We start from the raw sequence: 21492 nt of genomic DNA, 5'->3' as shown, positions 1-21492 counted from the left end.
GGGACTGAATAGTGGTTTGTCAGGTAATAGAGAAACAACATGAGGAATAGAGCTATAGGCCTAAAGGTGGCTGATTGAAATAGGTAGGTGCACAAAAAAGTGCCTACTCTTTTGTGTCAGACTTTGGTTCGCACAGACAGTTCTTAAAATATCCTTGCAGGAATAACGATTCCTCATAGTTACACTCTACAGCAAACCGTGTTTCTGAAACATCCACCTGCTGAATTGAACAGCCTATATATAAACTGTAAATAGATATTGTGGCCAATGTAGATTTGCCTTATTTTGTTATGTTTTATTATATATAATGTCTTTTCACATTAACTAGGCTACTGTTCCTCTTTAATGGAGCCCTATTGTAGCCTATTTAACCGAGCCATCTTGAATCTTGACTGTTAAATGTCCCAACATGACAGGTGACAAAGTATTTGGTGTGTGTTATTTGACTGACATAAACTTAAATAGATGCCGTTTGCAAAACTTTTGCCAGTCACCCCCTTCTAAGTTAACTTATACCAGAAGGTCACATAGTTTCTGAAAAGTTCTCCACTCTGAAAAAAACTCCAATCTGATATTTAAAGAGAAGATGACAAGCTGATGCTGTATATTTATCATTTTTTAATTTGGCTGAAATAACATTCCTTAAATTGGCTTAACGTAGCACATGTAGCCTTTGTGTGTGTGTGTGTGTGTGTGTGTGTGTGTGTGTGTGTGTGTGCGTGCGTGCGCGCGCGTGTGCGTGTGTGGCTACACCCTGCAGGAGATATCAGGATACGCGCTTGGCTGCCCCCCTCTGGTCGAAGATAAAAGAGCGTAGGGACACACGTCACTAATTTTATCATTGAAGCAAAATTGATTGTGTTTTAATCTCATGAGAAAAATACAGGTACAGTACTTAGTGAATGTAGAATCCATTCATACTAATGAGCAGGTTTTCAGTTTGAAAGGTGCTCACACTTTACAAGTGAAAAAAGAAAGTATACTAAAGAAGAGTAAGTATGCATAGTAAAATTAAACCATATTTTTTATTTGTTTCTACTGTTGATATATACAACTCTGCCACAATGCAATGCACACAAGAAATGACAGAGCTGCTCACAGCTGGATACAATCTAAACAAATTATGGATGGTGGAGACAATGACATTTTGTCTGACAGTATACGCATCGTTTCATTTTCAGTCAGTATAAAATGGTTAAGTATGTTGATTTCTATTTACTTATTGGAAAAAAAACATATCATAGAGATAATATAGTGCATAATGTATACAGTTGGAATGTGTTATGGAGACTTTGGACACTGAGAATATTTAAGGTATAAATACTCCCACTGTGACGGTTGTCATCAGATAAAGCATTAATGTGTGAATGTAATGTATTATTTCCTATAGACTGACATGCATCAAACATGTGCTTTATCCCCAGTTTAATAAAAGTCCAACCATCACGCTGTAGCTTTGATAAGCTATTGCCGCCAATATGAATCTAGATAAAGGATAAAAGGCCACGGAACCTGGTCTATAAGAATATGACCTCAATTTAGTTTGTCCCAGCTGTGCCTTCTGAATCAGTCATACCACAAACCGTAATCCTCTGTCTCCGTGGATTAATAATGTAATCTTCAGAGCAAACATTAAGCGTAAATGAAATGCTTAGGTATTCATCTGGGCTGTATTGAAATGAATACTTAGTGTATGACCTCAGCCAAACATCATTTACGCTGAAACAAAAACTTCACAGCTTTCACCTTGTTTGGGCTGTTGCACTGGAAACTGAAGGTATTTCATCACACACACCGTGTTTGAAAGTCATCCAAAGTGTGTAATCTGATTGTTTCATGTACTGTTGTTTTTCCTTCTCTCTGTTGGCTGCAGGGTATTATCATGGGCTTTTTGAGGTCCTGATTATATTCCCCTTTTATGTTTGATCTGACTTGTTTTTTGTTTTTGTTAGGCTGAAGACAAGAACAAGTCTATTTCCTACTCGACCTGATATTCTGTCTTTCTGCTCATCTGTTATTTCTGTTTCAACCAAGGGCAGGCGAGCATCCAATACACAGCAAGGGACCTGTACACTTTAAACTCCCATTAAAGCTAGACAGAAAGTTTAGCACACTGCATATGGCGCCATTCATTGTCGAGTATAGCACAGGGAGATAGAGAGGAATTGGCTAAGAGAAAGGTTTTATATTATCTGAAGCACTTTCACATTCAGGTACACCTGTCGTTTTCAGTTTAAAATGAACTCAAGCTGTTTTCAATCTCTGCCTCCTCTCTCTTTCATGCCTGCAGAAACATTTGGCATGTATAGGTACCGCCCTCCGGGGATGTCCATGCTTGGATAAATCCAGGAGGAGTTGATGTGCAGTGGAATGATGTGGACAGAGAGGTGTGGACTGATAAAGGTAGGGGAGCCACTGCCTCCTGGGGTATTATGGAGACCGAGGAGTGAATGCCCACTTGGCTGTGACAGGTGTCAAAGTGTGGCACTGAAGTTATGATACCACTGAGCACAGCCGTGGGGGAGCCATCACTAGGAATTCAGTATGCAGAGAGCGTCATCTCAGAGTGTGATAGTGTTTGCATTTTGAACAGAGAAGATGTGATGCAGACAAGCAAGAGAGGGGAAACTAGCCTCAAATAGAGGCTGCAGCCGGCGCTTTAATACGCAAGTCATCTGAGACTTAAAGTTTCTCTTCTTTTACTAATCCAACATCAGCCTGTCTCTTTGTCTCTCTGTCCCTCAGCCTTCCTCTCCATCAGTCTCTCACAAGCATCCCTCCTCAGCCTCCTCCAACCTTTTTTTTTCACGGGCAGCACAGCAGCTCACAGGCTTTGACGAAAAGGTCTGAGCTAAAATGTCACAGGGATTAAGGGGTTTTGCCGCCTGCATACCCCAGATCAGTTCTGCCTGCCTTCTGTGCCTTAGCTTCCTCCTCCCCAAACAGGTGTGGAGTGACATTTTCTACTGCTTCGCTGTATCCTTCTGAGGAAATAACATTCCTCCATGTTTACAGAAGAGTATGGAGGTAAACAGGAGACTGAGACAGGTAAAGTGAAGGGATATAGAGGAATGACTTAAAGATAAATTTAAGAGAGTTAGGATCACGGGAGAGGAAAATTTATTTTCTAAATTTGGATAAATTGGAATATTTCTGGTACAGTAGTCCGTACTGTGTATCGCTCATCACCAAATGCATATAAATACAAAGGAAATGTGATTCAAAAGTTAGAGTTTCATAAGGTAAAAGTTTGAGAAGTTGACATTAATCATTTCTACATTCAGCCCCCGCCCAGCCTCCCACAAATACCCTCTTCCGCAGCTGTTTCCTCCAAATACGGTTAGACAGATCTGAAAATTAGATCTCTCTAGAGATCTGTGGTCCATACTGAGCATTTAACATCACATAGCACACGTCATACAGCTGCTGCCGTATTAAACATGTTTCCTCAGACTGGATTTACAACAAGTTTGAGTAACAATCCCAACAATCCACCTTAATCTTTGCCCTGCATATCTGCAGCTACTGGAATTTGTCTTTCCACAAAGATCCAGTCAGTGGGGTTGTTGTGCGTTGCCATGGTGAATCACATAGTAATGTACATTCCCATCTGAACAGGTGAAGTGTCAATAGTAAACAACACAGCAAAAGTAAAAATAGCTCTGCCAGCTGCCAGTGTTATATTGGCTGCAACCATGTACAAGTTGTATGATTCTAAAGTGTTTGTTCACAGGATACTGTCAAAGGGAAGTGAACATTATCAAAAGACATCATTCGTATGACTTGACAGGTTATCAGGCCATTTTCTCAAAGCACAGACTGTATTCATCATGAAGCTACTGGGGAAGCTCAAACAACTGAATCCAAACAGACTATTGTAGCGTTAGAGTCTTTATTCCATCAAGAGTTAATATCCATGCTTGGCCTATTTCTCAGATTCCAGAAAAAACACAAAGTCAAATTCAACCAACTCACTCGTTATGTTTTGTGCTGCGAGTATGAATGTGCTGCTAAGAGAGAAATCTAGGTCATTTCTTCATCATTAGCATGCCAGCCAGGTGTAGCACAAAGAGGATTAGAGGGAAGTAATGCCAATGGGGCTCTCTATGTCTATATCCCTTCTCTCTCTATCTCCCTCAAACCAAACAAACCAAACAATCACAGTTAAGTGTTCCCTGCTGTCACCTCAAAGAGCATATCCATGACAAATAGTCCAGACTTGTAATAAAACATTAATGCATTACCAGTCTCCAATGAAGAGCTGGTTCCAAGCCCATTAAACAAGTTATTTTCCTTTAATCTCAGTTTTGACATTATGTGAGATCATTAAAGCCAGGGCCAGTACAGTTAGTCAACAGGTCCTGTACATAGGTGCGTCAAGTGCCTTCCTGTGACCTCCCCTTCCAAAGGATATTGTTATTTGAGGTGAAGTAGTAGTGCGGAATGAATCTAATCTACAAATATGAGCAGCAGTCATTATCTCATTATGGGAAGGCTGGAATAGCTCTTAATGAGGTTGGTGAGAGCAAGGAAGAATTCAACATGAGAGATGTAAGTACAGAAAGTGGAGGTTCTGACCATTTTTTCCTTCCCGATACCGATTCGTTTACCGGCATTGTAGGCAGTGTCTGCGGCATTTCTGATACTGGTTTCGGTGTCTGAACAACTCTAACAGAAAGCCACAATATGCTATCAGTGTATCAGTGATCTAGCTACTAATAATAATAATGAATTAATGTTAATGTCACTGGGTTAGATTATAAACTGTTTTGAGAATTCTACATTCGGCTCATGTCTTACATGAACTATTGGTGGATTTGTCATCAAAACTCAGTAACTACTTGACTCTTTTGAAATAATAATGCTGTATTCTTTGGGAACACAAAAAAATGATAAGTAATGGAAAGGTAAATTCAAGATTTTGTGTACCTTATTCCATAGTGTTACTAAAACCAAAAAATAAGATATTAAACACATTTAATAAGGTTACTCAAAAACACAAATCTTGGCGACAGTGACAGTGCACTCACAAGGGTAGGCCTACACTCATGTATCCATCAGACAAAGATTCACTGTGAGGTGTGTGGGGGGGGGGGGGGGTATTCTGGTAAAAACAATTCATAAATAGAAAATTGTTTGGATAATATAATCATTGGAATTAATATTTGATGATTTTCAGGATAGTAAAAAAAAAAACTGTTAAATTACATTACATTTTCTTTCCTGACAGTAAGGCATCAACTAGATGACCCTGGTTATTTCCATGTCATGTCACATTTAAATACAAATTTAATTAAAAAGAAAAACATAAATCTAATAAAATAAACAGGTATTCTCCTCAAAGCAATTTCAGTCAAAAACAACTGGACTGGTTGTTTGTCTGGGAAGACGTTTCAACTCTCATCCAAGAGCCTTCATCAGTTTGAAACGTTTTCCTAGACAAACAACCAGTTCAGTTGTTTTTGACTGAAATTGCTTTGAGGATAACGATGACCTGGACGAATGAGAGCATTCACAGGCAAACAGGTATTCTGTTTTACCACATCCTCAGTGCTTAACAGGCCAACAACAGATGATATAAGTACACACAAGGTCACAACCCAACAGAGAATGACTATGCTCTATGTAGTTTATGTATCATTATTTTAAACTGTTGCAACTTTCATTTTTTAAAAGACCTCTGACACTGACGCAGAAGATGTAGGCCTACATCCGAGGCACAACCTGCTAGAAAATCTCCATCACCACATCCTCCTTGGAGAACATTAATGTTCTAAAATACTAGCCTGAGATTGCCCACAGTGGTGGCTCAAACTAACTGGCCTGTGGGAAATATTAGCATGATTTATTGGCCCAGACCAGGACAGCCTGGCCCAGCAAACCCAGGACAGATCAGAGCCTTATTTGTCCAGAGATAGTGCACAGCAGGTGTTTAATTAAGCCTTGACTCATCCACCAAAAAGGAACCAGGAAAGCAGTGGTGAGATTGAGCTGGCTGGAACCCGCTGAGAGGGCAGCAGTGTGTGGATTAAGAACATCATAAGAGGAGACATTTGAGCTGGAAGCAGTTGAACCAGAAACCTGAGGCAAAGACTAAATCTGTGAGAAAGCAAAGGCTTTGCTGTAACAAGTAAGTTTGGTTGGCTGCGTGTCTTGGCTTTTCTGAAATAACAGAGCCAAGGGGGGAGTAAAAAAATCTTTTAGCAATTCGCCACGCTGTTTGCTGAGAGAAAGGGAGAGATCAAGGACACTGAAGGAAGAGGTGGAGAGGTAGGAAGGAAAAAAGAGATATTCTTGTGTTCCACTTACAGCGAGAAAGCAAGCTGTTCAGCACTTTGTAGCTCCGAGTCACTTGCTACTCTAGACTTTGAGACTTATGCCATCAAAGAGTGTGCTGTAGTCGCATAAAAACAACTTCCTTTGGTAGGTATCAAAGCTTACGGAACTAATTAGTCCACTAACCCCAACATTGAATGTGCTTACTGCGGGGAGCAAAATTTACATTTTCCATTCAGAGGCTAATCTTGTGGTTATTTGTTCCTTTGGCTTAAAGTCACATTTACAAGCTAAAACCAGGCTGTTGCTGAAAAATAAACATTTTTTATAATTTGATACTGGCTAATCAATATGGACATGATCATACGCACTGACCTTTATGTTTCTTTTTTTGAGTATTGAAATGTCATAAGTAGGTACAGTGAGTGATACATTTTTAATTAGAAGAACAGATGGAGTTTGACACTTGTTAGCACTTGGCTTTGAATTGTAATATGTGTAATCTTCTTATTTCAGGCACTGGTAACGTGGATACATTTTATGCAGATTATGTGCAGGCAAACATGCACACCAATAGAAAGCTAACACACACAAACACACACACACACTGAAAGAAAGAAATGGGGACTGGGAGAGAGAGGAATCCAAATTCTAAGTACAAGAGGAGGGCCACAGTTTATCAGTGGTACAAACATAATGCTTTATCTCCCACAGCAGGTGTGTGGATTACCTTTTTAATTGAATCTTTGTACGAGCCTGGAAAAGGCAAAGGACTATTGTAGTTATTGTTGAAAGGCGTATGGTAGAGCAAGGAAAGGGCACGGGCGAGCGCGGGGGGGGGGGGGGGGGGGGGGGGGTTCAATCATTTTCCGAGCGTACTTTTGGAGACACAAACCCAATTACCACCAAGACAGAGCGAAGATGTGTGTTCGACATGTGCATGCACAGGCAAACACTGGTGCGTGAACTTACATTACACACCTTCAAGTACACAAACACAATGTTTGCTCTGAACACCCTCCTCTCGTGAATTAAGAGAGGATGGGCTATCCTCCTGTCCCTCTGGTCCCTCGTGTCTACTGGATTTATCAGGACTAAAAGCTGTTTTAAGACCCAGTGGACTTATGAGTGAAATGAGTATTTTCTGCCAAAACTATCATTTCACATCTCTGATTGTATCTCTCATAATCAAGCACATCGTCACCACCTTAACATCATTGGCATGGCTGCAGAGCTCCTCCAGGCCACAGGGGGCAGAATGGAGCAGATGGAACAGCATGTGGGTCAGGTGAGACAGATGTCAGATATGCAAGTGTCCTCCTCATCCGCCTCCTCCACCTTTACCTCCTCTATGAGCTCCACCAAGCTGCGGAAAGTGTCTCAGGGTTTGTCAAGGACCATGGAAGGTAGGAATCACCTTCGACATCGTCTTCTTCTTTCTAATATAAACATTTTTAACTATGAGACTTGGCATGAAGGGCCCCATATTAGAGTCATCATTACAATGAGCAAAAGTAACATAATTGATGAACATAAGATGGTTAAAATAGACACTTCTAGGGCGGCCGGTGGTACAGTGGTTAGAGCAGTCGTCCCTTGTAAAGAGGCTGAAGATCCTTTAGGCAGCAGCAACAGGTCCGACCTATGGCTCTTTGCTGCACGTCCCCCCCTTCTCTCTCTCACCCCATTTCCTGTCTGTCCTATATAATAAAAAAGGCTTGAAAACTGCCAAAAAAATAATCTAAAAAAAATAAACAGACACTTATTGTTTCTGCCCGACTGTGAAGAGCATTGTCTTTTATGCTTAAACCTCAGAGAACATTGGAGACAAAGTGATGTCAGGCTACCATTTTAAGCTCCCGACCGAATGCAAATCAACAATAAAGCTCACTGTTTTTGTATACTATATTGCAACAAACATTCAAAGTCATAACGATTGTATCACATTTGCATGAGGCAGCTTTTGTGTAGTTTGTCTGTTTGTACGTGTTTGTGATGTGGATGTTCTTTATGCTCTTTCAGAGCACTCTGGGGTTCAGCGTAAGACCTCGGCTGTGATGGAGTCCTTCAGCCAGGTACAGAAATCCCCCCAGATCCCAGAGGGGGAGTCTGTCCCAGATTTTGAGGACAAGCTGCGCCCCATCACTGCCCAAGAGGGTGAGGTGCCGCTCCTTTCATCTCACAGCATCTTGGAATTTCAAAAAACGCCCTTTGTGTCTCTTAATATCTCTCTTCACATTGCATTATAAACAACTGAGTGCCCTTGAGACTATGAGAGAGCTTCGTGTAAGCTAATTTTAGATCCTTACCAATAGTTTGCCTAGAAACTCCAGATGACACACGCTGAACTCCACAGGGAAGTAAAGGTTGGCTGCTATTTGCAAACTTAAGACAAGCATTTAACTCTCTGTGTGAAGGTACTGTGAATCCACACTGACATAGACCTCACAAAGATGAAGGATGCTGTAATAGAGTTTATATGCTGTGACCTCCACAGAATAAAAACACTTCTGCTGTTTCTGCTGAATACTAGTGCCTGTTCTGCATGAACTGTAGGTGTTTGAGCCGCACTCACCCAGGCTCTACCTGTGAATTATAAATTAAAAGGCCACAGTAGTCAAAATATGCAGAACACTGCGGAGTAGCCATAGCATTAGCATTCATGGGCTGACTTTAAACACATCCGTCCCAAAAGGAAAACAGGAAAAGGCGAGATAGGGTCAATTGATCTGATGGTATTAAACATTCATTCTCATCACTCCAATTAAATAAAGCAGGTCGAGGAGCTTTAAAAATACTGTGAAGTAACAAAACACTCAATCCACAGAGAAATGCAAAGAGCCTGTATTCAGAAACCGTGCCTTTAAACGAGCCGTCAGGTCATCATTAAGATTGTGATGTCACAACTATACTATATATAGGTAGACAGTGCAGCTACAGTGCTGTTACAGTCATTCTCGGCTGCGATGACGGTGCAGAGATGCTGAGAGGGCAGATGCAGAAGAACCTTGAAACAATGACCAATCAGAGCAAACTGGGGTTTTTTTCGGAAGAGGATCTTAAAGGACTACAACTGAGCGTTTCAGACACACAAGGAATACAGGTATATTCAGACAGACAGTATGAGAAAAATGTGAATTTTAAACATTAAGGCATATAAACGTGTTCTAGTAGAAACCCAAAACCTAAGTAGGAACCTGAAAATGAGCACAATATGGTAGCTTTAATGTCATGTGTGTTAAAAAGGAATTGATAATGTAGCAAAGAGAGAAACATTTGTAGTTATGCTGCAGCTCACTATTCTCATGCACTAACCTGGTCTGATCTGTCATTCACAGGTGACAATGCTGTGTTCAGAGCCAAGGTGATGGGGAATCCCCAGCCCACTGTTAACTGGGAACGAGCCAGCGGGTGCCCACTATCTGATGCGACGAAATCTTTCCATGACAACATAAACAATCAGCATATACTCAAGGTTTGTCACCGTGACTCCACAGCTTACAGAGTTCCTAAGTTATGAAAGGATCTGTGATACTGTGATTCAAGACAACAATGCCACTGATAAAAAATTAACTTTGTGTTGATTCATATCTATATTAAGTCTCTTTGACACAATAAATAGTATGTATCAATTAGACTTTTTTCTTTGGTCGCTTCATTGATGATTTTTAAGACAAATCTATTGCATCTATACAAAGATACGATTTATTTTTCCAAAATGTATGTGTGATTGGAGTACCAGTATCTCCAAGTGTTTCCTTTAATGACTCCACATGCATTTACCAAGATAGTCAAAATACTATGCTTTAAAAGGTGAATGTGACCATACCAGACTGCAGTTTGAGTGAGTACAGCGACTCTGTACAGCCCATCATTAAGCAGAGGGGCTCAGCCATCTTGGTTCTGTCAACTCAGACGGAACACCATGCATCATGAGGAAAAGTAGATAGAAAGAAAAAACTCTTTGATCCTTTTATCTATAACCACTCTGGAGTGGATTTAGCGCTTTCTCTGTACCAGCCGGGGAGCTTAAGTGAAGCTTAAATAGCTATTATAAAGCAATTAACTTGTGGGTGCTGACATATGCATCTCCCCTTGCCATCTGTTTCTCTGGTGAGGGATGACCGTTAAATTGTGGCGCTAAATGTTTACTGGGTATTCCCAGCATGGCACTGCCTCCTCCTGCTCCACATAAGTACTGCAGTGGGATTTAAAGTGACTGGATGATGTAATGGCAGTACGACAGTTTGAGATCTTACAGTAAACAATGAGAAATCCATTTTGTATTAATTTTATATCATTTGTTATGAATTTCCTCCATTTCAGATCAAAAACCTGGCCCTGGAGGATGCTGATGTCTACAAGTGCATTGCCTCCAACAAGCACGGAGAAGCCACCTACTCTATATCCCTCATTGTTACAGAAAGTGAGTCAAGCCATTTCATATCATACAATGGGTGAACCTTTCTGAATCCTGATAGTTATTCAGGCGCTTTGAATTAAGTTTACATACTATGTTCACTCTGATAAAGATGCTCTGTCTTTGTTTCTAGATCCGGCGTTGGATTTCAAAAAGATGCTGAAGAAACGGTAAGAACCGAAGCCTGTTGTCTAATACTAGCCCTGACACTCCCAAAAACCAGTCATTTGGTGATGGAGCTTTCTCTGATCCACCCCCAGATCCTTGCATGCATCCAGAAATATCTACAGGATGAGATCTAAAGAGCTGCAATGCGTACTAGTGTTGCCGCAGGTGCAGAGGAAGATCTTGCTTTTGAGCTCCCATCGCATATATGCATACTGTCCGACATATTGTCAGCCATGCATACGTCGTACATGCACATAAACTTTTGTATGTGCATGTAAACACATATGCACCACTGTTTCATTCTTTTGTAGTAGTGTGGAGAAGAGAGGGGAGAAGAAGAGGCCACCTACAGAGGAGGAGATGCTGAAGATCCTGGCCGGGGCTGACAAGAAAGACTACGAGAGGATCTGTGCCGAGCACGGCTTCACTGACTTCAGAGGCATCCTCAAGAAGCTGAAGGAGATGAAGAAGAAAGTGGAGGTGGAGGTGGGGCTGTCATACACAGAGCTTGTTCACGTACCGCAGGATCACATGAGGAAGAAAAGGTTTGGGATGTGATATGAAAAACAACTTAAAATAGAGCAGAATGGAAAAAGGAGGAAAAGAAGTTTAATGTCACACAGCACAGCCATGGCAACAAAGGCCGCATAGCAACAACAACACTTGTTGTTCACAAGTCAACTATTGTGAAAATGGAAAAAAAATGGACATTTTTGTGCTGCGTTTAAAAATATATAAATAAGTGTTTGATCATTTGACATTTTTCCAGATGGTACGTGTGCTGAAGCCCCTGGAGGACATCACCACCACAGCCGACACCAGCGTCGTCTTTGACACCATCCTGGAACTGAAGGATCCAAACATCAGGATGCTGTGGTTTCTGGTAAAAATGATGTGTCTGCCTGTCGTGTTTCAAAGGCTGCATATATATCGTTGTTTCCATTAGATAAATCACTTTTGAGTCCTCCACCCTCCCTTATCTAGGCATTTTGTTTACGATTCAGGGCGCAGAGCTGCTGCGGATCCAGTACTCCCACGGGAAATACGAAGTGAAACAGATGGGAACCAAGCACATGCTGTGCATTTCTAACGTGAGCCTCGGTGACACCGGCACCTACACTCTGCAGGTCGCAGACAAGAGACTGTCAGCCAGACTTAACGTCATAGGCAAGTGCAGAATGGGACTGAAATTCTTCCCACTCCTCATAACTCAGAGAGACAATGTCATCATCATTGACCGCATTATCTACTCTCAGTGTCACTTCCTCTTTTTATTTACTTGTTTAAAGCATAGCGACAGGTTTTATGTGAGCATAATGGCCACAGACTGTATTTGTTTAGATTTTGCACTCTTATTCCTTCCATTTATTGTCAGTTCTTTGTCCCGTCTCAGTCCTCATTCCATCTACAGAACTTTGTCAGAGATGGTTTTGTCTCTTAGGGGCTTTCTTAGTCATCTCATATATCTCCGAACACCCACATATCAAAGTGCCAGGCAGTTTTGCAGCTTACAAATTATATTATTTGGCAAGAAATCCTTTACAGCGAAGTGGTTATAGATCTAGTCTATACACTTTAAATCTTATGATAACAATGCTTTTTTTTCTCCTATCACTCTGTCAGATGAACCTCTGAAATTCCTGTCTGACTTTAAGCCCAAAAAAGTGACAGAACGCCAGACCGCCACCTTTGAGGTTTATCTCTCTAAGAAGACCGATGCACCAGTCATCTGGAAGGTTTGTATGTGACTCAAAAAGACACACAGAATGACTTAAATACACTTTCCCATAAGCATATATAATCCCATCCAGTTCGGCCAACATTCTAGCCAAACGTGAACGTGAATAATGTACACGATTAAAGAGTAAGTGTTTGTACTGTATTTCGGCAGGTAAAAGGAAAGGAAGTGAAAAGAGATGAGAAGTTTGACGTGTCCCTGTCCGAGGATGGTCTAACCTACACCTTGAAGATTAAGGATGTGAAAGTCAGTGACACTGGAGACTACGTCATCAGCATCGGAGACCTCACTGCCACCGTGCCGCTTTTCATTGAACGTACGGATTGAACAGTATTTTGCATGCTTCCCCCTCATAAAAAAGTTTTTTGTTATGCTTTGGTATGTTTTGTTTGTCCCAAAAGGGCTTTGTCTTCCTGTTTTTAGTAGAGCTAGCATTTCTAAGAAAACAAACCTCTCCCTTCAGACTCTAACTTCAGGAGATGAGCTGTTACTGCCTTTTGTTTTTTCCTCCCCTGAGATTAGAGCGTGTGTTCCTTCATAGGCTATGCTGAACTACATCATCTTCCCTCTATCATCCAAATGAAGACGTATGGTTAGCACATTAAATCCTCCCTCCTAGTGCTGAGTTGAAAGTAATCCAACCAAATCCCTCCTCGCAACAAGCTCATTTATTACGCCTGTGTCTAACAAGATGCTTACTTGCCCAAGGTGCAAGCTGGGGCATGTAAATATCTTCACAAGGACATGGTGCTGTCCTCTGGGGTTGCAGGAAGAGAAGCATAGTAATTGAGGTTGTGTTAATTATAGTTATTCAGTAGTAGACTATATGTCTTGTTCTTTAACTATGACGAAAGTCTGCTGTATGTGAGGGATTATGAAGAACAAATTCAATTCTCTTCACCCTATAAGCCTGTCTTTGCCATTTGTGATTGTGATTGAACGCATTTGCATGTGTTTATAGTACAAAGATGATCAAAAATAGTTATAGTGAAGCATGCTAGTAAAGGCCAAATAAACCCTAAAGCGAGTCTGGTCTATGTTTTCTTTTATCCAGGGATTCCCATCACGTTTACCAGCCACTTAAAGAACATCCGTGTGCAGGAGAGAGGTATGGCTCGCCTGGAGTGTGAGCTGAGCTCCAAGGACGTGCACCTTCGCTGGCTAAAAGACGGTTGCGACATCACAGCGAGCCGTCGCTACATCTTCATGCACGAGGGAAAAAGGGCAGAAGTCATTATCGAGGAGTGTGAGCTGACAGACGGGGGGGAGTACTCGGCCATCTGCACTCAGGACAATGACACTCACGAATACGTCACTTCTGCCAAACTGACCGTAGATGGTAATGATTTCTGTCAGTCCGCAGTTTTTAAGGTTTAACACTGGAAAATCACTGAGTCGTAAAATAAGATGCTAAATAGGCATTTTTTCTTTTTGTGTCGCCAGAGCGTTTTGCCTCAGTGAAGAGTGGTATGTCAGATGCTCAGTGTACTACAGGCTCCCCTGCAGAGCTGTGCGTTGTCCTTGATGATGAGAAGGTGGACGGAGTGTGGCTGAAAGATGGAGTAGAGGTAAGAGATGATATAAGATGGGATGAAAGGGTTTAGGTCCTCAATTGGATGGATTGCTATTTAGTTTTGTACAGTCATGATCCCCAGATGATTAATCCTCATGGCTTTGGTGATCCACTGACCTTTCTTTTAGCACCACCAAGAGGTTTACATGTTTTTGTGTGCTTTGTCTCAACAACTGTTGGATGGACCGATGGCTTTATATTGAATTTGGTACAGTGCTGTACAGTAGAGACAGTGTAGATTGTGATACACAAACTTCATGCCATAGTCCAAAAGCTTGACCCTTTCATATCGTCTTTCATCCCCATTTTAATCAAATCACTTGGGTTAAAGATATAATCCCAAAGATTTTTTTCAGTTAGCCGAAGCAATTATTAACTTAATTGCATTTTTACACTTTTCTTTTGTGGAATCAACATTCAATTCTCATATATTTCTGATAAAAGTCTGACCAATCATTTTATTCCATCCGAATTATATTATTTGCCGAGCTTCCTGCCTGTCCTCGTCGCTCAATTTCACTTGCACTGCTCATGCTGCGTTCCAGTGCCATGGGAAGTCCGACGTTTTGGACATCCAACTAGGCAAAGTGCACTGGAATGCCTGTCAAAGGGGAACCTCCTACTAGCAAATAAGGGATAGTTCGATCTCCCTTGAATTCGATAGTAGGAGGTTCCACTTTGACAGGCATTCCGGTGCACTTTGCCTAGTTGGAGGTCCGAAACTTCGGACATCCTATGGCACTGGAACCAGCATTTCTCTCTCACCACACGTGTCAGGCGGTCAGGCAGGGGGAAGAGGGTGGGACTTTCGAGGGAAGCAAGAAAGGTAGGAATTGCTTTAATTGTTCTTTAAGTTACTATCTATCAAAGAGTTAGTTAAAACAATGGTGATTGATCATATGACCAAATATGCTGAGTATTCCAATCAGAGTGTCTGTGGCGACATTTCCCACCTTAAATGCAAATGCTGCATTAGTCAGCAGCCATAGGTCTGCCCAGCTGGAGCTTGTCACTGTCAGTTATGCTGCGTTCCCTTGTACTCCGAAATCTGGAACTTCAAACTTCTCTGAGTCATTCTGACTTTGATGTGTCTGGGACATGAGGTGCCAGAGGCTGACTGGGACATCTTACTGCCAAAGTGGCCGCTAGAAACAACTTTCTCAATTCTTACGTATTACAACTTTAAGTTTTATCAGTTAAGTTATATTAACCCACACACTCTTCTATTGTGGATCATTTATTTCTCATTAACATATGATATACATGTTACATTCATCAGGTTTCGGAGCTGAAGGGGGTTCAGGTGGTCAAACAGGGAGCCGTTCACAAGCTGATCTTCTCTGGTGTGACTGATGCTCATGAGGGAAAGTACTCCTTCAGAGCCAAGGGTGCTGAGTGTGAGGCTGGACTCACTATTGCAGGTGTGTGTGTTTGTATGTCATATTTGAATATTTATTCACAGTTGAGACAAAAAAAGGAACAAGCTTCCTGCCACTGTCAGGGAAACAGACACTGTGTTCATATTTAAATACAGTGTCTATTTTTATACTACCACTAGGAGTCAGACACTTTCTAACCCTTCACAGTAACGCTACCAAACCTATACTGAAAATGAATTAAAGCCGTAATGAAATTGAAACAAAACTAACATAACTATCTATTTTAACCCTGTTTCCCAGACCCTCCAGAAATTGATTCCTCTGTGTTGGACTTGTTGGGGGCCCGACCTGTGACTGTGAAGGCAGGCCAGACAGCCACCATTAAGATCCCCTTCAAAGGCAAACCGCCTCCCAAGGTCACCTGGTACAAGGACGGCGTGGAGGTCATGGAGGATGTGAGGGCCAAGGTGGAGAGGACAGCTGACGGCACCTCACTAGTGCTCAGCAGGTGGGTGAGCAGAGAAGGGCTTCATCTGCAGAGATATTTCTAAACATTTACTTACACTATGCCTGTTTACTAGATGTGTACGAGAAGACAGTGGAGCAATTATGCTCCGTTTGAAGAGTGACTGTGGCACTGCCGTTGCCAACCTGCACCTCAACGTGATTGGTGGGTGGTGACGCATATTTGGCAATAAAAGTTAAAGCTGTTTGCTTTAATGCAGATTTGACATGATGCATTATTTGAATAAATGATTTACCACATTCCTCCAGACCGTCCTAAACCTCCTCAAGGGAAAGTAGAGTTTCTCGAGCTATCAGGAAAGTGTATCAGGATGAAGTGGAAGGCTCCGCGGGACAGTGGGGGTAAGCAAGTGACCAGCTTTGTGATTGAACGTCGCGTGGCAGGTAAGAAGTCCTGGACCAGGGTTGGCGAAGTAGACAACAGTGCCACCATGTTCAGAGATGACAAAGTGGATGAGGGCCAGGCGTACCAGTATCGCATCAGGGCTGTCAACGTGGAGGGAATGAGTGACCCTCTCGAGACGGAAGAGGCGCGCGCTGGAGAGCCTGTAGGTGAGTGCATGGACGGATTGGCCCCTGGGCAAAGACATGAAAAAGTCCCCCCACACTGTCTATGTAGGAACAAGACACCCAAATTTAAAGACTCTACTAAAGTTGCTTTGTAGTCATTTTGTTTCTGTGTGCTTTTAGTTGTTTTATATGTCGTTTTATTAGTTTTGCATCTCTGTGATTGTTTTGCATCCATTTTTAGTCATTTTGCATCTTTTTGTGGAAGTTTTGCATCTATTTTTAGAGATTTTACTTTTCTGGGTCGCCATTTTTTCTCTCTCTGTGGTTATTTTACGTTTGTTTTTAATTATTTTGCATGTCTTTGTCGTAGTTTTTTGGTCTCGTTGTGGTTGTGTCGTGTTTATTTTCAGTCATTTAACATCTCTTGGTGGTTGTTTTGTATCCTTATAGTAATTTTTTGTGTCTTTGTGGTCATTTTGTGGGGGGTTTTCAGCAACATTTTATGAGTCAGGGCCCCTGACTATATGGGCCAATTGGCCCTGGTAGGCCTATTCAGTAATCCATCCCTGGTTGAGAGCTAGTTTTATGTAATACCATCATCAAAACCATCTCTCAAAACTCCAAGTGTCTGTGCAAAAGAAAGTTAGAGGGAACTGTTTCAGGGGCCCAGAGGGGAGACATTAAAGCCATTAAAATCATCATGTCATCATAAACTCACCGTGTTTATCTTTTCCCTTTTACTTCACTTCTGTTTAAACCCACTAATGAAGAGCCTCCAGGCACAGCGTCCCAGCCCCAGGTTTCTAACATCACCAAAGACTCCATGACAGTGAGCTGGACACCTCCAGCAGATGACGGGGGAGCCCCTCTTCTGGGCTACGTCGTGGAGAGGAAGAAGAAGGGGAGTAACATGTGGTTACAGGTCAACAAGGAGCTGCTCACAGGTCAGACTATTAAGCTATCATGTTTTGTTGTCATATTTAGTTGCTATAGATTTGACATAGTCTTTCACTTTTACATACGTATAATTAGTCCTGAGTAAGGCTGCAGTGTTTAACATGCATCAGATAAAGTCATTATCTAAATTAAACCTGTTTGTTTTTTTTATTCGACAGTACATACATCCTCTATTTTTGGTTGCATTTCATGTATTGTATTGGTATTATTGGGTTCAGATACAAAATTCACAGTGGAAGGGCTGGTGGATGATGTGGAGTATGAGTTCAGAGTAACTAGCGTAAACAGGGCTGGAGCAGGCAGTCCCAGCACCATTTCTAATGCTGTCCTGGCCAAAGACCCAATAAGTAAGTCCTTCTCTGCCTCCTTCATTTACTTTCCTTTCTGTATTTATATTATCTGGACTATCTAACATATAAAAAAATGTCTTCTCTCTTGTAGGAGCTCCTGGCCTGGTGAGGAACCTCAGTGTGTCTGATTCCACAAACTCCTCCATTTCTCTGCGGTGGACTCCTCCAGAGCAGGGAGACGAGCCCTCTGGTTACATTCTGGAAGTTCGTCCGGAAGATGCCAAAGAATGGACGAAGGTCACCAAGATCCCCATCGCCAGTACTGCCTTCAATGTTGGAGGACTTCAAGAGCGGAAGAAGTACCACTTCCGTATCCGGGCTGTCAATGAAGGAGGGGTGGGGGAGCCCATTGAGCTGTTGGAAGGTGTACTGGCCATGCCTCCACCTGGTAATATGACTGAATTCTGTTGTAGTCTTTTTTTTTTTACTTAGTTTTCTCTTTTCTATTCACTTTTTATATTTTCCCCATACAGTGGCACCCAGGTTTGATCCCCAGGGGAAGATGAAGAACCAGATGGTGGTCCGAGCCAGGACTGCACTTTTCCTTCACCTCAGCTTCACTGTAAAACTGATGATCTACTCAAACTTTAGCATATTTGTTGGCCACCAGACTAAGATGCTCCACATAAGTCCTATCAAATGAATTATTTCCCCTACGGGCCTTCCCTTCTTCTCCCTTACAGGCTTCACCTCCTCCAGTGGTAACCTGGCTCAAGGATGGCATCATCACTACAGGACGGGGGGTCATCACCAACAGCAAGAATCACTCACAGTTCCTCATTTCTACGTCTCAGCGATCTGACTCTGGCGTCTACCGTGTGCACCTGAAGAACGACAATGGAGAGGCTCACTATGATGTCAATGTCAGGGTTACAGGTAAGTGACAGAGCCTCATTTATATATGCATCCTGTTTTTAAATACCATATATGCGCTTTTTACATTTGCATGTATGTACTTTGTTTTACCTAACACTGCAGTCCCCCAAAGTATGTATGTATCAGGGGTTACATTTCCAGAATGTCTACAGATGTTTCCAGAGTGATATTTCAAATCGTTGGAATGTTGGCTTTGACTAATATAATAAAATATTTCTCCACCTCCCTCTGCACTCACCTCCGTCCTTCAGACTTTCCCAGACCCCCGAAGAACCTCCATCTGGAAGAAGAGGTTCCAGGCACGGTGACCCTGCAGTGGGATCACACCCCAGACCTGGCTGACGACAAGGAGGGAGCACATTACGTCATCCTCAAACGTGACACCAGCACTGCCTCCTGGTTCACTGTGGCCGAGCGTGTCTTCAGCAGCAAGTACACTGTCACTGGGCTGCTCCCCGGGAGGAAGTACTTCTTCCGAGTCATTGCACAGAACTCTATCGGAGACAGTGACCCTTTGGACTCGAATGAACCTCTCATCATCGCCAAGGAGAAAGGTGAGGAGGGAAGGTGTTTGATTTCCAGCATTAAACCGTTGATCAGTATGTTGAATACTCATTTGTTTTTATCTGTTTGTGTGCGTGCATTTATGTGTTTGTGCATCTGTATCTAAGAGTGCATCAGTAACCTTCGTTTGAGGGAATACACCTCAAAACGACGTCAGGTGAAACCAACGTTCCTGCTGCCACTCAAGGATCACGCTGTTCGCAGAGGCCATGACTGCACCATGAGCTGTGCCTATCAGGGAATGCCAACACCGCAGGTATGAAGGACATGGCTACTGATATCATTGTAGTGCATCTACCTGAAACACCTGCATACATGAAGCATTTGTCTGTACTGTAGTGTCTTTCAATCAATCAATCAATCAACCTTTTATTTATACTCGTAGGACACTGAGGTTTCCCTCATTTACAGTGAAGACTAGTGTAAAGCAACAAAAACATGCAATAACAGACAATTAAATATGAGAAACACAAAGGGTAAAAGATAGGATAAAATACAGGGAGGTAAAATCCGATTAAAAGATAAAACGATAAACATGGAATCAGTTAAAACAGGAATAGAAAGTTATAAATAAGAAATCAGATAAAACCATTACAAACAGAGGTACAGTGGCTAGTAAACAGGCATTTGCACAGTGAGAAACATGGAATGACAGTAATCTTTAAACGGTATATTAAGTTGTTCCACGAGCTAGGAGCACTGTAACAGAAAACAGATTTTCCTAAATTGGAAAGTACTCGTGCAATTTTTTAGCAGAAGTAAATCAGTTAAGCGAGTATGACAGGAACCCAAGTTCCGATCAAGCAACATAGAACTATAAGGGGGTTGCTTACCAATCAATGCTTTATAAATACTGTAAAAAGGAACCAGTGCATATTAAGCCTCTCTGTAAGTGAGGGCCAACAAACCTTGCTGTACAGGACACAGTGATGGACGTCATATCTATCCCCAGTTATGAAATGAATGGCAGGGTGGTAGACAGCATCAAGCGATTTCAAAACAGATGGAGCAGCAGATGGGGGTTATATCTTTGCTTGATATTACCCCCTAGCCCCCTAAAGTGATAGTAATGTAGGTAAATTCCCTGCACAGGCCTGCTGGTATAAGGGGGAATCGAAGATCTCTGACTCTCCTCGGCTTTGGCACAGCACAGCTAACGGAGTGTGCACCCTGGTCATCCCCACCTGTGGAGCCAAAGATGGTGGAGAATACACACTGGTGCTGGAGAACCCTCTGGGGACAGCCAAGTGCTCCTGCAACTTGGTGATATTTGGTAGGATTTGAGAGAAAGTGAGAGGAGTGAAATAATGGTTTTTATACCAAAAAAAAGATGTTTATTTTGCTTATTTATCTCTCTGTATGTATGTGTTTCGCAGATAAGGATGATATGAGTCTGTTGGAGAGCCTGACCAAGCAGGCAAACAAAGAGAAGATGATTTTGTAAGTTTGCTTCAACTGTCGCCATGACGGATGCACTTTGACTGGCCACTGACCTTATGCTGCGTGTACTGTCTCCACAAACAGCGGTTTTAGCCGTGGTTAGATTTTAAGACATTAGAAGTCTATAAATCCGATTTTTTTTTTTAATTGACTTGAATTTCTTATTTTTAATTGTTTTCTTTTGGTCAAAATGCTGTTTTATTCCATCTTCTAATTTGCCTTGACCCAATTGACCCAGTTCTCGTAATACAACAAACGGTCACTAGATGTCAGGCTTGTTCCCATCCTTGTGTTGGAGGGATTGTATTCATTCAGCTCACTCAGTCAGAGAAATTGTCCTCTCTCTTTTAGTCACACATGCTTTTCTCTCTATAAAGGAATATGACATCCTTTCTCTGCGGTTTCCAGTTTTTGCCCAAATACACGTTTTAACAAGGTTTGCTGCCAACATTTCATATGGCACCATCATTTAATATAACAGTGCACAGTGCATCATATCCACACAGCCACTTTGGAACCAGAGGTCAAGAGTCTGAGGTTGGCTTGAGGACTGTGGCATGCACACTGCCAATTATGCAACTATACAAAATCTCACTTCCCTTTGAGGTGTTCTGGTAGCTTAGTTTGAACTAAACATGCATAACAAGCCCTGGGTTTGAATCCAATCTTCACCTTTTATCAGACATCATCCTCTTTTTACTTTCCCAGATTCGCCT

General features: G+C 42.0%; 1 protein-coding gene across 1 annotated transcript; it reads left to right on the top strand.

Moving 5' to 3' along the window:
- Positions 1–7498: 7498 nt before the first annotated feature.
- On the top strand, positions 7499–20780 carry LOC310949776 (immunoglobulin superfamily member 22-like; the record flags this gene model as incomplete). The annotated part of the gene is made up of 25 exons (XM_083917325.1): positions 7499–7682; positions 8299–8433; positions 9615–9751; positions 10603–10702; positions 10830–10866; positions 11176–11350; positions 11634–11747; positions 11869–12031; positions 12488–12600; positions 12756–12918; positions 13657–13941; positions 14046–14170; positions 15455–15596; positions 15855–16062; positions 16136–16224; positions 16329–16631; positions 17360–17533; positions 17765–17893; positions 17988–18284; positions 18370–18458; positions 18580–18772; positions 19024–19326; positions 19444–19592; positions 20429–20609; positions 20713–20780. 25 exons carry the CDS (start codon positions 7499–7501, stop codon positions 20778–20780), a joined length of 4056 nt encoding a protein of 1351 aa, XP_083773451.1.
- Positions 20781–21492: the final 712 nt, after the last annotated feature.

This window comes from Echiichthys vipera (genome assembly GCF_963691815.1).
Source record: "Echiichthys vipera genome assembly, chromosome: 7".
Taxonomy (NCBI): domain Eukaryota; kingdom Metazoa; phylum Chordata; class Actinopteri; order Perciformes; family Trachinidae; genus Echiichthys; species Echiichthys vipera.
The sequence above is the reverse complement of the archived record's forward strand: the minus strand, read 5'-3'. Positions and strand labels throughout refer to the sequence as shown.